A 16,301-nucleotide genomic window follows, 5' to 3' on the forward strand; every position below is an offset into this window, starting at 1 on the left:
AGCTTTCATACAGTCTAAATTGTTAAACTTTTTTGATTTAGTTGGATATAAGACTGCAGTGTTTATGTATAAAGCCAGGAGCAATTTATTACCTGGTGGAATTCAAAAACTATTTAATGAAAGGGAAGGGGGATACAATTTAAGGGGTCAGTTAAATTTAAAAATTCATGCTATACGTACAACCAAAAAAAGATTTTGTATTTCCATAAGTGGGGTAAAACTATGGAATAATTTAAGTGTGGACATAAAAAATAGTAATAGAATTGACGAGTTTAAACATAAATATAAAGGTATGTGTCAATCAAGATATATGCAAGAACAGGCTTAATGATTAATTAGATGGAACATTGTGGGTGTGGTGTATGAATGTTAACACTTTGTAATAATTTTTTAGTATATTACTTGTGTGGTGTTGAAGAGAATTATCTATGTAGAGATACTGCTTGCAAACCAATGATGGTAAGATGATGTCATGGGGTAGGACTGGATAAGTCTGACTTCTTCCTACTCCATTCAAACATGTACTAGGTATAAGCAAATTGATATGGGATTATTATTGTTGGATATGTGTGAAATTATGTGTGTTGACATATCAACTGTCTTTACATGCTTGAAAGAATAAATCAAATCAAAAATCAAATCAAAGTCATAGAAGAGTCATTTACTTCACATGAAATTACATCATCATACAGCCACATGTACAAAATTAAAAAAAAAAAAAAGAGACAACAAAATGAATACCTGACAAGCAAAGAGAGATTTACGTGTATGTCCTTACATTGGTAGATATGAAGGAAGGTCTCCCCCAGCTTGCTGGTCAGCAGAGGCTCAGGTAAATCCCTGAAGAACTGCTTCACCATGTCAGCCACATCATAAGCAGATTGATCCTCATAGTTCACATTGTCTGGAGAATTCTCATTCATTTGCCGCAGAGCTTGAATTCGAGACTTCACCCCTGACTTACGAAAGAGACCCACCTGGAACCAAAACTAGAGTGTTAATGTTAGCGTGAGAGCTGACAGCATCTGACTGTATCATGATCATATCTCATATCATACTACTACTCTGTCAGTCTAGAATACTGGTCAGACACTGTGCACTGTAACCTTACAGCATGTCACATAAATATATAATACATAAACCCAGTCAGTCTTTACATTGCATGTGAAGATGTCACATGCAACCTGAGAGTATGTGTACTGTAGCCTACCTGGTCAAGACACTGGCTCCTGAGATACCGCAGAGCCTGCTGCAGGCCGAGGGGCAGGGGTTGTCCAGAACGCTGTACATGGACTATGAGAGGCACGCTGAACACATTCTTATCTTTATAGTCTGGTACCTTCATTCTCTTCATAAACTTTGGCACAGACCTAGGGGATACATCAACACAGCATTTTTGACAACTTGCTCCACAGTAACAAGAACCATAGAGTACATACACATTTACTTAACATGAAAGTAAGTACTGACATCTTATAAACCAAAAGGTAATCGTGTTACAGTATTTCATTAAGGCCTAATCATGCCGTACTGAACAAACACAAATTATCAGTACTAATATAATAATTTGAGCAAACCTTAAATGGTTAGGTGCGACTTACCAAGTCCAGCCATGTTTGCTGGACATGGAGTACTTCTCCATGATTGCAGTAAGGCGCAGCAGAGAAAACCTCTGCAACAAACTCAGCTGGCCTGCTGACTGGTTGGTAATCTGCAGGGATGCCACTGAGTGACTTAGGCGATTAGATATTTGAAAACTGGGCCAGCGTAACCTAATGCCATAAAAGATAAAACAGCAAAGAAAAAAAAAGAAAAGCTTTGCTCTTTCTGTTCATAGACAATTTAAATGCGTGTAATTGCAAATATTTCAGTACTTTCAATACAGTACTATGAGTCTTACCTATTAGGTCTTGTGAGTGAAGCACCTACTCCTGAGTCCCTCCTTTCCCAGAGCCTTGTAGATTCTTTCTCAATAAGCGATACTCTGTCTCTGTCCGCCTCACTAGGTGTGGTTTGGCTTTCTGCGACAGAATTTCCTTCAAAGTCCAATGTAATTTCACTAGAGTTCTGGAGGCCGACTGTATCTTCCCTGTCATCATCAACCTGCACTAGCCCATCCCCACCAGGCAACACATTCTTTGACCAGTGGTCCACTATCTGCTGCAGACCGTTAACATGCAGCAAGATATCATCCAATTGAGGAAAGAGATCCTCTTTTTCCAGGTCTATTAGGTCTCCAGTGCTGGCGTACAGATGTGAGCCAGGAACGTTATCATACACACTGATGCGGCTACCTCTGGAGCAGCACTGGGTGACAGGTCTGGAATCCCTTCTGTGTGAAATTAGAGAGGAATCCAGGTGCATGCTGCCGATGTGCCAGTTAATACAGGCCCCATTGGTTGGGGATAGGCTCTCTATGGAGAGTGCTTTGGGGAAGGTTCCTGGCTTGTGGTCTTTGGGGATGTGGACTACCAGGTCTTCATAGGAGAAGAATTCATTCTTGTGATTTTGTTCTACAACTTTATTCATTTGAGTGTCTGAGAAGATATTTATGTCCTCCAAATACATGCCACTGCGCTTGTTGTCAGTCCGATGAGGCTTATGCTCCTTCAGGCTGGGTGTGCTGACAGTGCTGCCACTAGAATGACTGTTACCCTCACTACTGGACTGGGACAGCAGAGCTTTGTTAGACGGCTCTGTAGCTCCACCATCTCCATTTATAATTTCAACACACTGCAGTGTCTTTAGTGCCTGTGCCTCCTGCTGGAGCACTGGAGAGCTGATGACCAAAGTCTTATGACCCCTTTGCAGAGTTCCTCGGGAGCGTAGTGTCTCCATGCCTCTAAGGAAGTCTTTGGCACGGGTGCGGCTTGTTTTGCCATGCTTATCAGGTAGCGAGGCATAGTGAGCAATTTCTTTGGGGATTTGAGGCATTGTGAGAGAAGTACAGTCTGGCATCACTGCAGAATCTGAGCACGTGCGGTTGGAGCAGTCAGAGTCCTCTGTGCTGAGGCCCCTATGGCCACTACCCCCACTGCTCTCACTGTGCAAAGAAGAGATCTCTGGCTCGCTCAGGTCTGTCAGAAAACTCTCACTGCTTGTGGTGGCTCTCAGAGGCACGCTGTTCCTGGAGGGTTGATCCTCTCTGTGGTTTCCCTGCAGAGAGTCAATGTTCTGTAACCTGGACCAACGCCGGCTGTTCCTCTCAAAAGTCCATTTGTCACTGATAGCAAACAGGTCTTCTTCATCAGAGTCTTCACTCTGGGGAAAGACAGATAGGTCTCCTTAAAAATAATGAACACAATTCAATAAAAACAAAAAAACACACACGCATCATCTATGCTACAAAGAACAGTTAAATAGGAAAATTCAATAGGCAATTGACATGTATGAAACAATGGTGAGATCTCAAATGTCAAAAAACCTGAATGAAGTCAGATTATAATTGTTTTGGCACAGGAAGCACATGCATAACTTAAGGCAATCTTAGCATTCCTTGATTTTTATTTTATTCTATTTACAAAATTCTAATGTAAATGGTCATAGTTACAGAATGAGGTTTTTTTCATGGGTAAAGAAAACCCAAAACAAACCCCAACAAATACACACATACTGTATTTATGTGTTATATTATATTGTAGTTATATTGTTAAAAGATCTATAGTCTGCACAGAGAGAAAGCATGACACTTACTTAGGCCTATGCTCTTGTCTTAAAAAAAATTAACTCCTAAATCATCAGTGCTTATAGTTTTTCTTTTAGTTTGGGCAAAATGCAGTAGTGGAATATGCATAGTGGATAATGGAGTAGTGCCACACTTGTCACAGTGTTGCCCTTTTCATGCAATAATCCACCCTAAAAGACTGCAGAAGCATTACTTTGTTAAAAAATGTAGTAATCTTGAGTGAACGCTTACTTTCTTCTTCGGGAGGTTCACTTCAAGTTTCATAGAGGCACACTTGTTCAAGGTGTTGAGTCGCCTGTAAGGAAAATGCATGAGAATGAAAACTGTTCTGAACAAACAAGGGAAAACAGCAGAGTTGTCTTCAAATGAGCACTCCAGAAATAAATCCCTTTCTGTTTGCTATTTAATTGTTAACCAGCTACTATTCTGGATGCACAACCAGACCCAGAGGGAAATTCAGTTTGTCTGTAAATCTAACAAATCTGTTCTCTTTCTCTCAAGGTTGGGTGATGTGTTGAAAACAGAAGAGTCTGAAGGTGCATTTAAGGTCAGAGAATGGATTTGCCACATACTGGTTCTACTTAAGGCCCGGTTCATCCTGTTTAGTCATCTGTAGGTTAAGACATGATTTTGAGAGATGCTTCAGTTGTGTCTAATGGTCTTTATGCAAGTTTTTGCTCCTGGTTTACTAATGCATATTTACTAATCTCAGTTCAACAAAACTCTACAGAATATTTTCAATATCTGAAATACACAATATGGTCTACCTTGAAGTATGTGCTTAATGATTAGAGGTTTTGTGGGTGTGCAACCTGGGATGCAGTAAAGTAACAGCACTAAAATCTGTACATGAACCAACAATAGCAAGAGGGAAAAGAGGATGCCATAAGAAAATACACTCTTGCCCACTGTACTTTGGCTTTAGACACAAGTAAACTCATTTGTGGTAAGTTAATCCCAGGCTTTAACAGCTGCAGATATTGCTAACTGTCTTTTTAACAGATTCACTGTATTGTTCTGTAAGTGTAAATGATCTCAGATGGAGGCTATACTCGTCCTGTAGCACTGATAGACGTTAGCCAAACAAGAAATTCCCATGATCGTTACTGTAGATAGTGGGACCCAATTGAAGAGAAGATTACTAAATTGGGGACTCTTTATTCCACAAGCCTAAAGAGCTTTGAATGTACTTGCTAAAATAGAAGGGTGCTTACCAGAGATCAGAAAGGGCCCTCACATACATGAAATATCTATCACTTTCAGTTCTATCAAAGACACCCACACTCTGTAGCATGGCATTTATTTTTGCCCACAAGACTGTCATGATGTAACTGACAACAAAGCCATCTTTATGTTATCATAGAAATTCTGGGAAGTCATAGGCAAAATCGCTTTGGAGGTGGAAATGTTTCCAGTTGTCTTCTATTTAGCCAGTTTGGAATTTAGATGAGTTGCTTTAGGGCCGTTTACAGTCGCAGTATACTGAGCAGTGCGAGGCGCCCACCATGCTCCGCCTGCTTCCCTCTCAAAATAGTTGCCATAGTTACTGTGGTAACTGAAGTGCCGTTTTCACTTCACTTGAAAAAAATGCATGAGCCGTCTTGCCCTACAAGGGAACGATGTGGAACCGCCAGTTGTTGGCTTAGTGTAGCTGATTGTATATTTGTTATACTCTCTGGCAAATTAGGAAAAAAACATTCAAAACTTCTGAAGGAGTTAATGTTGAGTGTAATTCAAAATCTTGAAGGGAGGAAGCTAACATGCTTCTAAGCATTTATTAAAACAATATGTCAGTTTACCTGCAGAGAGGTTCCACGAGATCTTTATCCAAAAAGTCATGATCTCTTTTCACAGGAGTAATGTCAATAGGGAACTGGGAATCTGAAAGACAAAGTGGCAGTGCCAAAATTACATTTGATATTTCACTAGTTATCACAATGCTCATGGATAAATGAAAAGAAAGATCTGGAAATCACATTATTTCCAGGAACACGCTGAAGGCTGGAGACCATCGGACCTGTTCTGTGGGTGATGCCAATGAAAAGAGACAAAATAACAGTGCTCAGGCTTATACAGTATATCTAGTTCATGGCTGGGCCTCTTCTTACATAACTTCAGAGACTAAATCCAGACCATCTGAATCAAAAATTCCACCGCGCTCATGTGAAGTTGTTAACTTTTTATGAAACGCAGAAGCAGCCGTGAGCGCTCAGAGATCAACAACCTCAGCCTGTTCTTTAAAGGGGGAGGCATTCAGATATACAGTAGGCTGTGAATCATGATTATCTGCTAGTAATAGATTTCATCAATATGTTCTATCTATTACATGACCCCAGCACTGGCAGCAAACCTCATGCTACCTTCTTTGCACTGCAACAGCCATTATCACAGCAAATTTCTGGAGTTCTTTTACAACTATCTACAAACTTTCAGCAAACAATTATATCGCACCAAAGCACATCAAAAGTCTGGCCTGGACACAACGATCTCAGGGAGAAGAGCTACTTTAAGTTCTGATGAAAACACAGTTATTCCTGACTTCAGTATGACTTCAGAAGACATGTTTATGTACTAACTGTAGTTTGGGAAAGATTAGACCTTAAAAGCTGATGCTCCACGTTTTGTTGTGTCTGGGGATCCGACTGGAGCCCTGGCTCCAAGTTTTCTTGAGGGCAGTTGTGTAAATGGGGCTCACTATGCAGTCCATGAGTGCATGGTTTTAATGTACAGTGCGGAGACTAAAATGCCAGACCAGAGGACACAGTGTACCATTGTTCACTCAGCATCTTGAAAAGCCCAAAATCAAGTAATAAGTGTATTTTATAAAAACAGATATAAAAAGGTTACATAACAATGTATTTTTTTGTTTATTACAAGGCCCTTTGACTGATGTGCCACTTCATTAATCTTTTAACCAACCAACATTTCCCTCTTTTGTGATGTAGGAATGTAGTGAGTGCTTTTGTTACCTTCAAAGAGCTGAGCATATTGAGGAAATCCTGCTGCCCGCAGCCAGTCACACGCCTCTTTCGCCTCAATTTCTGACAAAGACAAAGAGTTAAGAGATAAACTGATTAAAAAAAAACTGAAGATCAGCTTGGTATATTACAGACACTGCAGAGGACTGACCCGGGTGATTCTGAAGCTGAAACCACCCTGTCTGATTTTTTTTAGGGATAACCTGTGATTGTGACCCTGCAGGTCAATCTGGCTGGAGGTCCCAGCTCATAATATGAAGCAACACTGGATCTGCTATTTTCTAACTTAAACAACAACAGATAACAACAAAACAAACACTTTTTAAAAAGCCAAAATAAGTGAGAACCACTATACAATGCTTGAAACCAGAGATACCATCATTAACCACATTTACCACAAGTAACACATTTTAAGATGACAACAAAATTTCAAAAAACTGATACAAAACTGTAGATTGGGTAAATTATTTTTAATCTGAGATTTCTATGACTCGTTGATGTTGTCCAAGCAAACACAACAACCAACCCCCAGCAGTCAGGGTGACAAATCTGATCTGTGCTGACCTACAGCGAGCTCAGCTGATGACAAGAAGAGGAAACAGACCATTGGCACCTCTCTACTAATGCTAACAGAGCTGGGTGCCATTTACCACCTCTGTGAGACATGCTGTCTGACACACCAGTGTTACAGAACATTGTCTGCTTTTCACTGAGACACAAAGATAGACAATTATGCATAATAATTAACAAAATTAAAAAAAGAAAGAGCCACGAAAAAACGCCCAAATTTCTCACTCCAGCAATGTCTAAATTTATCTAGAGAAAGTTCTACCACTGAAGCTAAGCTGAACCTATTAGTCTGTTAATCAGTTTGTTGATCAAAAGGAAATGAATCTGTAACTAATTCAGCAACTAATTAACTGTTTAAGTAATTTTTAAGCAAAATTGCCAAATAACGATACTTGATTTTTGTAGTGTTCTGCCAAAATAATCTGAATGTCTTTGTGTTTTGGACTGTTGGTTGGACAAACAAAGTATTTATAGATTGACCTCTAGGAAACTGTGGTGAACATTTTTAAAATATTTTGTGATGTTGTTTAATTGACAAGGAGAAAGTGAGATAATAATTGGGAAATTAATTTTTATTGCAGCCTAAAAGAAACCAAATCTTAAAGAAAAATATACAAAAGCAATTATTATAAGTCACACTACAGTTACAATATTGAGAACTATAAATCATAACAATATGAGGTAACCAATTATTTAACGTAAGAAAAGTGAAACATGAAGATATTCTTACCATTTCCAGTGGTTCTTTAAAAAACACATAGCTGATAAATGTCCCACTGCCAATCACTACAAGAGTGTAAACATCAACATCAGCATAGAAAAGCCACATATAAGCTGTACCCACGACTCTCCCGCCGTGTCAGGTCTCAGTTGTGCTCCCTGTCTGTGCCTGTCACGCTATGGCTGAAACATGAACCGCGGCCATTCATCACACAATACTGTGTAATTATAGTGACTGTAGCCTTGTAGTGAAGATACTGCTATCACCCGTTTTCCCAAAAATGTTGATCCAGGACTCACCTGTGCTGCTTCACATCTGTGTCACTGAGAAATCAATGAAAAGTGACTTTGGTCTTCAGACTGACCACCAACTGAACAAATATTAACAGTTCCCTGTATCCTTGGATGACAAAAAAGTCTACTGTTTGCCCCCTCAACCAGCAGTTGAGTCAACATGTGTACGCTGTCAGGAACCTCCATCCTCTGTTCCCACCTGTATCAGCTGAAGGCTTTGTGTTCAGCTAGGTTTCCCTCCCAGGTGGATAATATCAGGCCTTTATTATTCAACTGCAGCACACAGTGATAAATCTTCTTGTGTTCCACAGCCATAAGTTGGACCACTGGGAAGCAAGTAACATGAGCTGGGAATTCCTCTCTGTTTGGCATTCTGTAACATGATACCAAGACATTCTGTCCTCTCATCCTCTCTCTAAGGAAATCTCTTGTGGATAAAAGGCTCAGTGGGCATCATGCCAAAAAATGAGAGCTTGTGTTTGCTCTCCTCAACCCCCAGTTTTAAAACTGTGTACAGTATAAAATTGCAGTCTCACAAGAGATGAAACCCAATTTGGCTGTGTTACAATGGACCAAAATGTCAAAAGCTGTGTATGACTAAAGTATCTATGGCAAGGGCTACTCACCGTATGTAACATTCACTATAGAGAACACTGGTCATGTAATTCATTGCTGAGATATGACATGTAACAAAGTGCTGCAGGAAAAGATACGGCACATGGGAACTCTGCTTTTAAAGACTCGTTCACATTCCACTCTTTCACAGAACATTTACAACCAAATATATGGCTGTAGTTAAAGATAGCAAATTTATTGCTTCTGGCTTATTGTGAATCACTGAAGCACAGACCTTAATATGACTACTGTCCAAAATCCTTTTATCAACTAACACTATAGGTTATTTCTGATAACAAGTTACTGTGTACTTACGGGATATTTTCATCATACAGCCAGAGTGTTTAATATATCCGTCAAGACTTTTAGAGTGTCTCTCAGCACATCAGAGCATCTTCATTCCCATGCTGAGCCACAGTCCCGCTCTCTCTGAACACAGCTTGTAGTTTGAACTCAGATCCAAAGCTCCCTCTTTCCTCTTTCTCTTCCCATCAACCCCCAACCACCATGTGCCTGTCCCAACATTAAATCGCTCCTTTAACCCACCCCTTTCTCTTGCAGGCTCCTTGACGTTCACCCCCTCTCCTTCCCCTTCAGCTCCTTGTGCCCGACCCTCCTACCCAGTTCTGCCCACGACAACTCTTTTACACCCCACTCAGCACATTTTTAGCAAATATCTAAGCTGCAGCCAAACAACAAGCAATGCCTCTGAATTTTGGAATGCTTCTTTTGTTTCAAGATCCTGTTTTCAAACATGATTAATTTACTACCACTTCCCAGGGTACTTTGTTTTTAGTCATTTTGGCCAAATTACATGAGCTTTTATAGTCTTGCAAAACCTCTTCCAGTAAATATCAATGCTGGCAGGGGAAATGTTTAAAAAAACTAATGGAAAGTACAGAGTTGCCGACTGTAGGTGTTATTCCAGTAGGTCAATGAAATGGAAAAAAGCAGGAAGTTGAATTAGGGGAAAACCATGACATAAACTGTCAACAATCAGCAGCAGTGAATCATGCTGAGGCACTCAGCTCACAAGTCTCTGCGCTAACACCATCAGAATGATATATCTGTCTGCTGTATGTCTGTCTCAGCCTCTTTGTCTGAAGTGAAATCAGTGAATGAGAGGAGCTGTGTGATCTGTGTCATCTGAGACAGTGACTGTGTTGTTGTATCACTTGACACAAAACAAAGAAGCTATTTCAAGCATATCTGAAAAGAGTTTCTCAAATATAATGAATAAAAGAAACATGGCTGCAAAGAAATGACAAATTGAAAACAGCCAAATATAAGTGATTTATTTTGAAATTGCTTTAATAAGAAAACTGCATATAAGCAGATACTCGTGTATGGAATCCAACTAGAGGCAGTGAATGGATTAGCCAAATGAATACAGATTATAGTGTCTTCTTCTCTTATTTGGCAAGTGCAGTATATACTGTTTAAGAGATCCATTTTCATCTGCAAACTTGTTGTCATGTTTTCCTATTTGTGTCTATTTAATAGACTAAGTTTACATTATATAGATGATGTATGAGGAAAATGTATTAAATGTGTGGATAAAATGACCAGCACTTTAAATTACTGAGGTTTTCTCTGTGATTACGTCATATCCATCTGTCCAGTTTTCTATAGGTAAGTAGATTCCCAGAAGTAGCCTGCTTCTACTGTGCCTGCCTCACATTGTGACGTTTCTGCCATTTCCTCTTGTAAAACACTATTTTTGTGACCCACTGGAGCCAGGAGTCATAGGGTTGCAAGCAAAGACAGAATGATGTTAGCAATCCACTTTAGTCACCGTAACAGACCATATAACGGTAAATACACTCAGCGCATAAGAGAGCTTTTAAAGTGGTCTAAAACAAACTGCTTAATTGTACAGCGCAAGTACTAACTGCACAGACTTTTACAAGTGTGTCTGTCCATTCCTCCCCCACTCAGCATTGCTACAAAAAAACTGAATGAATCAGCAAGACAAGCCATCCAGATACATCAGTCAAAACACTCGGACTACAACAGAGCACTGAGACAGCCTGTATCAAAAACACCTGGAGAAAGATGAGAACCAGAAGAAAAAAAAAAATCCAGAAGTGGTCTGGCTGCTGGAGAGGTGTTGTCACACTGGGAAGCTGGGAGGAGAGGTCTCTCTGACCCTTTATGATGCTAATTACATACAGACACCCACTAATAGTGAGCAGGCAGCCTTACTGTAAAAGTAAGACTAGACAGACAGGGGAAACACATGCCCCTTCTTCTAGCTAAAAACCACAACATCTGATGTCTCATACCCAAGATAGAGTAACATTTCCTTCTGTCTCAGGGTTGAAAATCGTGCACAGGGGAACAAAAAAGGAAGCACAAACATTAACGAACAATAGCCAAAAGACGGATGAAGTAACCAAGAAGTAAAATGACTGTAGATACAGAAGACACAGGGGATCTGTTTTCATTTGTTAGACAGGTTCAGTGGTGAGAAAAGTACTAAGATTGCTTATTTAAGTATAAGTAGAAATACCACAACATCAAAATACTGTTAAAGTAAAAGTCACAAGGCCACATTTCACATTAATGTAGGCCTATATGATATTATTGGATTATAATTATTGATTGTGCACATTAATGTTACAGCTGGTAAAGGTTGAGGTCATTTTGAACAATAGCCAAAAGATGAATGAAGTAACCAAGTAAAATGACTGTAGAAGACACAGGGGATCTGTTTTCATTTGTTAGACAGGTTCAGTGGTGAGAAAAGTACTAAGATTGCTTATTTAAGTATAAGTAGAAATACCACAACATCAAAATACTGTTAAAGTAAAAGTCACAAGGCCACATTTCACATTAATGTAGGCCTATATGATATTATTGGATTATAATTATTGATTGTGCACATTAATGTTACAGCTGGTAAAGGTTGAGGTCATTTTAGCCAAATGCTTATAATATGAATTACTGCTGGGTAGCCTGTGAATTTCCCACCAAGGATCAACAAAGTAATATTAATATTAACTAATATTGCAGTGTCTCCTGTAATTTACCAAATGTCATGGAAATAAAGCCTTCCTAGGTTTTTATTAGCAAAGCTTTACATGTCAGTGAAAGTCCAACATCCTCAGCACAACATCATCAGCGGAACAGGAGGTGTCACTCAATCAGTTCACAACATTCTTATTATCAATAAACCAACAGACAAAGGACAATGTCAAATCTGAGAGATTATCTATCGGCAAAGGTGAATAACAACACAGTGCTTTTGTAGATGTGATTTTAGTCTTGACGCAGTGATTGGCACATTTGCTGGCTGGCTCCGCTGGCCAAGTAATTACACAGAGCCGGTGCTGAGTCACCCACAGACTTCCAGCCCCCTAATTTGATGCAGTGGGACACATAGGGGACCTCTTGTTATTTCACAGTCCACATGGGATGGAGGTTTAAAATGCTCTGCTCTAGAGTGTGTTGCTAAGACACCAAAGCAAATTTTCCTGAAATACAAATGAGCTAGCAAATCCTTTCTCTCCACAGGTCTGCACTGACCTGTGGAGGGATCCTTTCAGTGGGCCGCAGGTCTCCAGTAACAAGTGGATTTACAAAGCAGATTTCAATGCCACCTGGAAAACTGGGACTTGAGGACAAACACAGTACCGGGCCAGGAAAAGCCAGTGCCAAGGAGGCATTAACATTGAGGCCCTACATCATTCAGGGTTTCATAGACATCCACAATTCATTTAAGAGTCACTAGTTCTTTTTATTCTGTTAAAAGACAGATTACATGTGATTTTAAATACTAACAGTCTGGTTTAAAAAATCTTAGTACTTTAATGACTCCACTGGTGAAACACTGAGGTCCTGCTTTCAATTCACAGCAGACACACACTCACAGCAAGAACTTATCGATTCGGAGAGTAAATAACATAACTATGTGAGCTAGAGAGCTGCTGTTATTGACCACTGCCAAAGCCTGCTGGGTCAAAAGTCATCTGCACGGTGTTTTTCTCTTGCGGTCCTATATTGAATTTAAACAAGAGCAGCACAGCTGTGGTAACACTCTCGTTCACCTCTGAAGGTTCTTTAATCTTCAGGGACAGCAGCACATTAACTCTCTTTCTTGCTCTGTCTCTCCTTTTGTCTCTCTCTAAAGTTTGGAAACACCAGTCACTGCTTTTACAGCATTTACCGGTTACTAATGATAAAACAATGCACAGTGCCAACATTAAAATATCTATAAGTTCATTCACATACTCTACGCTTCAGTGATCTTGAAATGAGAGCCAACGCTGATTCATTTCTTTCACACAGTCCTGTCTGAGAGAACACAGTAAAAATCAAGAAGGACAACTGCTTGAACAAGGATTATCCAATTCAAAACATGCAGGGTCAGCATGGAATTTTTTGTTGCTTCCAAAAGCAGACATGATCAAAATCACACAAAAAATAGTCTGGGAGAAAATGAGAACGATTATCTGGGGGCTACCAAAAATAACCTTTCAGTGAAGGATTTACAAATGATCCTGATCTTGTAAACTGCAAACTCATAGCCCACTGGATCTGTTTGGGTTTCACAGCCAGAAGACAAATCATAGGCTGTGATGGTTGGCCTGCACAGCCCATGAACAAGCCAAGGCTTCAAAGTTTAAATGATTAGCTCTGCAGCGTTTGTATCCAATTTGTTACAGTGCCTCACATTTACTCAGTTTTGAGAGAATGTTCTAACAACCACATGTTGATTTCCCAGGGTTGCTTAGCAAACAGCAAAAACCAAGGGAAGTGTCAAGCGTACTCACTCTGGCTTCACAGACAGATGTTCTCTTTCTTCCCTTTGGTCACACTACAGGATGCACTGGCACTTGAGAAGAAGTGCCCTTTTTGAGAAAAGGGACCTCTGACCCCAAATCTCCAGGAAGAAGGAGACATCTCAACAATTTCCAGATCCCCAAGTACCTCCACTTGACTGCCAGCAGCTCTGAACACAGCAGAAATCACTCAGCAGAGCTTTCTGAGAAATGCACTCTGTAGTGGCTTTCAAGGCACAATACACAAGCAAAACCGCCTCAGCCACTGGACTGCAGCCATGTTCCCATGCATGTTAAAGTGTTTTGACAACTATCTTAGAGACATGTATAAAGGGTCTGCTTTCTTTAGTGATAAAAAACATCAGCTTTGGTTTTTGGAGAATTTCTTCTTCATTTCATCCAGACATATCTCCCTCAAAGCAATTCGGTCAACAGTGTGTTAATCTTTGCTGAGTAACCAGTGTGCTAATTGTTCAGTTGAAGTTATTCACAGATAAATAAATATCACATACAAACTAGACGGAAACAACAGAAATCAAGGGTGTGTCTGTGGTGACATTCAGCAGTTTTCTTTTTTCAGAAATAGTGATTTTTAGTCAAATCTTATATCTTGTTGATTTAGGTCTTCATACCAAAATATTTTTATTAAAATGAAGCAAAGTTGCTAAAATCTTCCCAGGAAGCATACAGTATAAATGATAATATAGCCTGCTGTAACAGAGGTCTGTGAACATCTGTGCTGCCCTTTGTCCAGATGAAAGGCCTAGAAACAGCCTTCAGAAAGAATTTTACTCTGAACCTGCTTTCTCTCAGCTGTTTTCTGCCCACTAACATCCCCCTTTCTCCTCCTCATCCCGCTCTCTTCTCCTCTGTCAGCAAGACTCTAATCTGGGCTTTTTCACTTGTCTTTTCAACTTCGTCCTCCACATCTCTTGTACCAGCTCCCTCACAGCTGACTCCTACACTATCCCATTTTACCATGTAGCTGACTGGATTCCCCTTTAGTCCTACAAACATATGCCACAAGTTTGCATAGGTGTGTGTTTGTGTGTGCATTTTGATTTGATGACCATACACGTCTTGTTTTATATAAAGCTGAGTAAGTCACATGCCTTGCCATGTCATGCTGTTTTCCCACTCAAAATAAATGCTTCTGTAGCTGTAATTCTTCCTTCCCTTTGATAGTATACAAACACTGTAATTTGTTTTCTAAGAGCACCATATAACACAACTAAAAGGGAATCTCTATGAATTACGTTCAAACACTCAGCTGACCTAAAATATTAATTCAAACATGGAAAAAACTGACAGTAAAGTTATCAGCACAAAAATACCGTAGAGTAAGAACTGATGCTTAATGTGTGACCACAGCTCTGTAAAGAATAGGACATGGGTAAAATAGCAGAGGACGAACATCTACAGGAACCTCTTCTGAAGTCGAACCCTTAGGTCCACATCCCTTTCATTTGGACTGGATCCCAGGGGGGACTACATGGTGTCCCCTCCTTCTCGGAATGGCTTCGAAGAGTCAGAGGGTAGAGAGGGGGCCAATGTCAGAACAAGGGCCCCTACCATGAGAAAGCCCTCTCAGGACTGCCAGGGACTCAGGGGTGCTGGTCCTAATTAACGATATCAAATGAAAGGCTACAAGATGCATGAGCCTCACAGATAGACAGATAGACAGATTAGATAGATAGATAGATAGATAGATAGATAGATAGATAGATAGATAGATAGATAGATAGATAGATAGATAGATAGATAGATAGATAGACAGACAGATAGTTTATTGTTCCTGAGGGAAATTCAGGTTCCAGCAATGATTACCAAAATCACAGCATCCAAAGTAAAGAAATGTATAAAAATGTAAGACTAAAATACAATAGGAGAAAAGAAACAAGTGTAAAAATATGTGTATATATATATCTTGAGTAACAGAGTCTACATATATATACACAGCATTCATGCAACAGATTTGTGAGTTGCACGTATTGTTGTCTACGATGAGGTGCAGCGTAGCTTATCAACAACACTACACATAGACAGAGCTAAGTGATTGTTCAGCTTTATCGGAGCCTCTCCTTCACACACACAGGAATAACAGAAAACACATTTATTTGCCATGTGTGGACAGGCATTTACAAACTGTGTTCAGACAGTTACCCGCTGACTGAAAGGCCTACAAAGTAAAGAGACATAGGCTGAATGTCTGTGGCCTGGATGCACGCTGCCTTTGCGCCTGTCAGTTTTTCCAGCTAATGACATCTAATGTACATTTCTACCACAGGAGGGCAGCCAAGTGCAGAACTAGGACATTGTTTACTCCATTAAATGTAAGTGTATATTGAGAATTTTAATATCTTTATATGCTTTATTTATCCAAGACAAATTTGCTGCCACTTCAAATGCAGACCAGATCCCCAGGAATAAGAATTGACTATTATTCTATTTGACTCTTACTGACTATTCTTCTATTTCCATGTTGGTTAATAAGGTTTTTTTTTTCAATTAATAAACATTTACTAATCTGTGGGATGAAAAAACCCAGAGAAAAGGAGTTTTTCATCGTGGCTCTGTTAATGTGACTCTGTTCGAGTTACAATGCAGCTGAGGCATTGCTGTACTGTACACTTAGTGAATGATTAGCCCTGAACA

The 16,301-nt window shown here is 39.8% G+C and overlaps 1 protein-coding gene across 4 annotated transcripts in view; it reads right to left on the reverse strand.

Annotated features, from left to right (window-relative positions):
• The window catches only part of stard13b (StAR related lipid transfer domain containing 13b), a 65,538-nt gene that overhangs the window by 3,609 nt on the left and 45,628 nt on the right, over positions 1-16,301 (reverse strand). For 3 of the 4 annotated variants that reach the window (XM_020613103.1, XM_020613106.1, XM_020613104.1), the window contains 7 exons: positions 6,655-6,726; positions 5,485-5,566; positions 3,917-3,980; positions 1,901-3,261; positions 1,602-1,772; positions 1,211-1,370; positions 779-977 (listed from right to left, as the gene is read on the reverse strand). In XM_020613103.1, coding sequence (XP_020468759.1) covers positions 779-977; positions 1,211-1,370; positions 1,602-1,772; positions 1,901-3,261; positions 3,917-3,980; positions 5,485-5,566; positions 6,655-6,726 — 2,109 coding nt within the window. Of the gene's footprint in view, positions 1-778; positions 978-1,210; positions 1,371-1,601; positions 1,773-1,900; positions 3,262-3,916; positions 3,981-5,484; positions 5,567-6,654; positions 6,727-9,177; positions 9,387-16,301 lie in introns of those variants that run through there. The other variant, XM_020613107.1, reaches the window with a different exon arrangement.

Source organism: Monopterus albus, unplaced genomic scaffold (assembly GCF_001952655.1).
Source record: "Monopterus albus unplaced genomic scaffold, M_albus_1.0 scaffold130.1, whole genome shotgun sequence".
NCBI classification, from domain to species: Eukaryota; Metazoa; Chordata; class Actinopteri; order Synbranchiformes; family Synbranchidae; genus Monopterus; species Monopterus albus.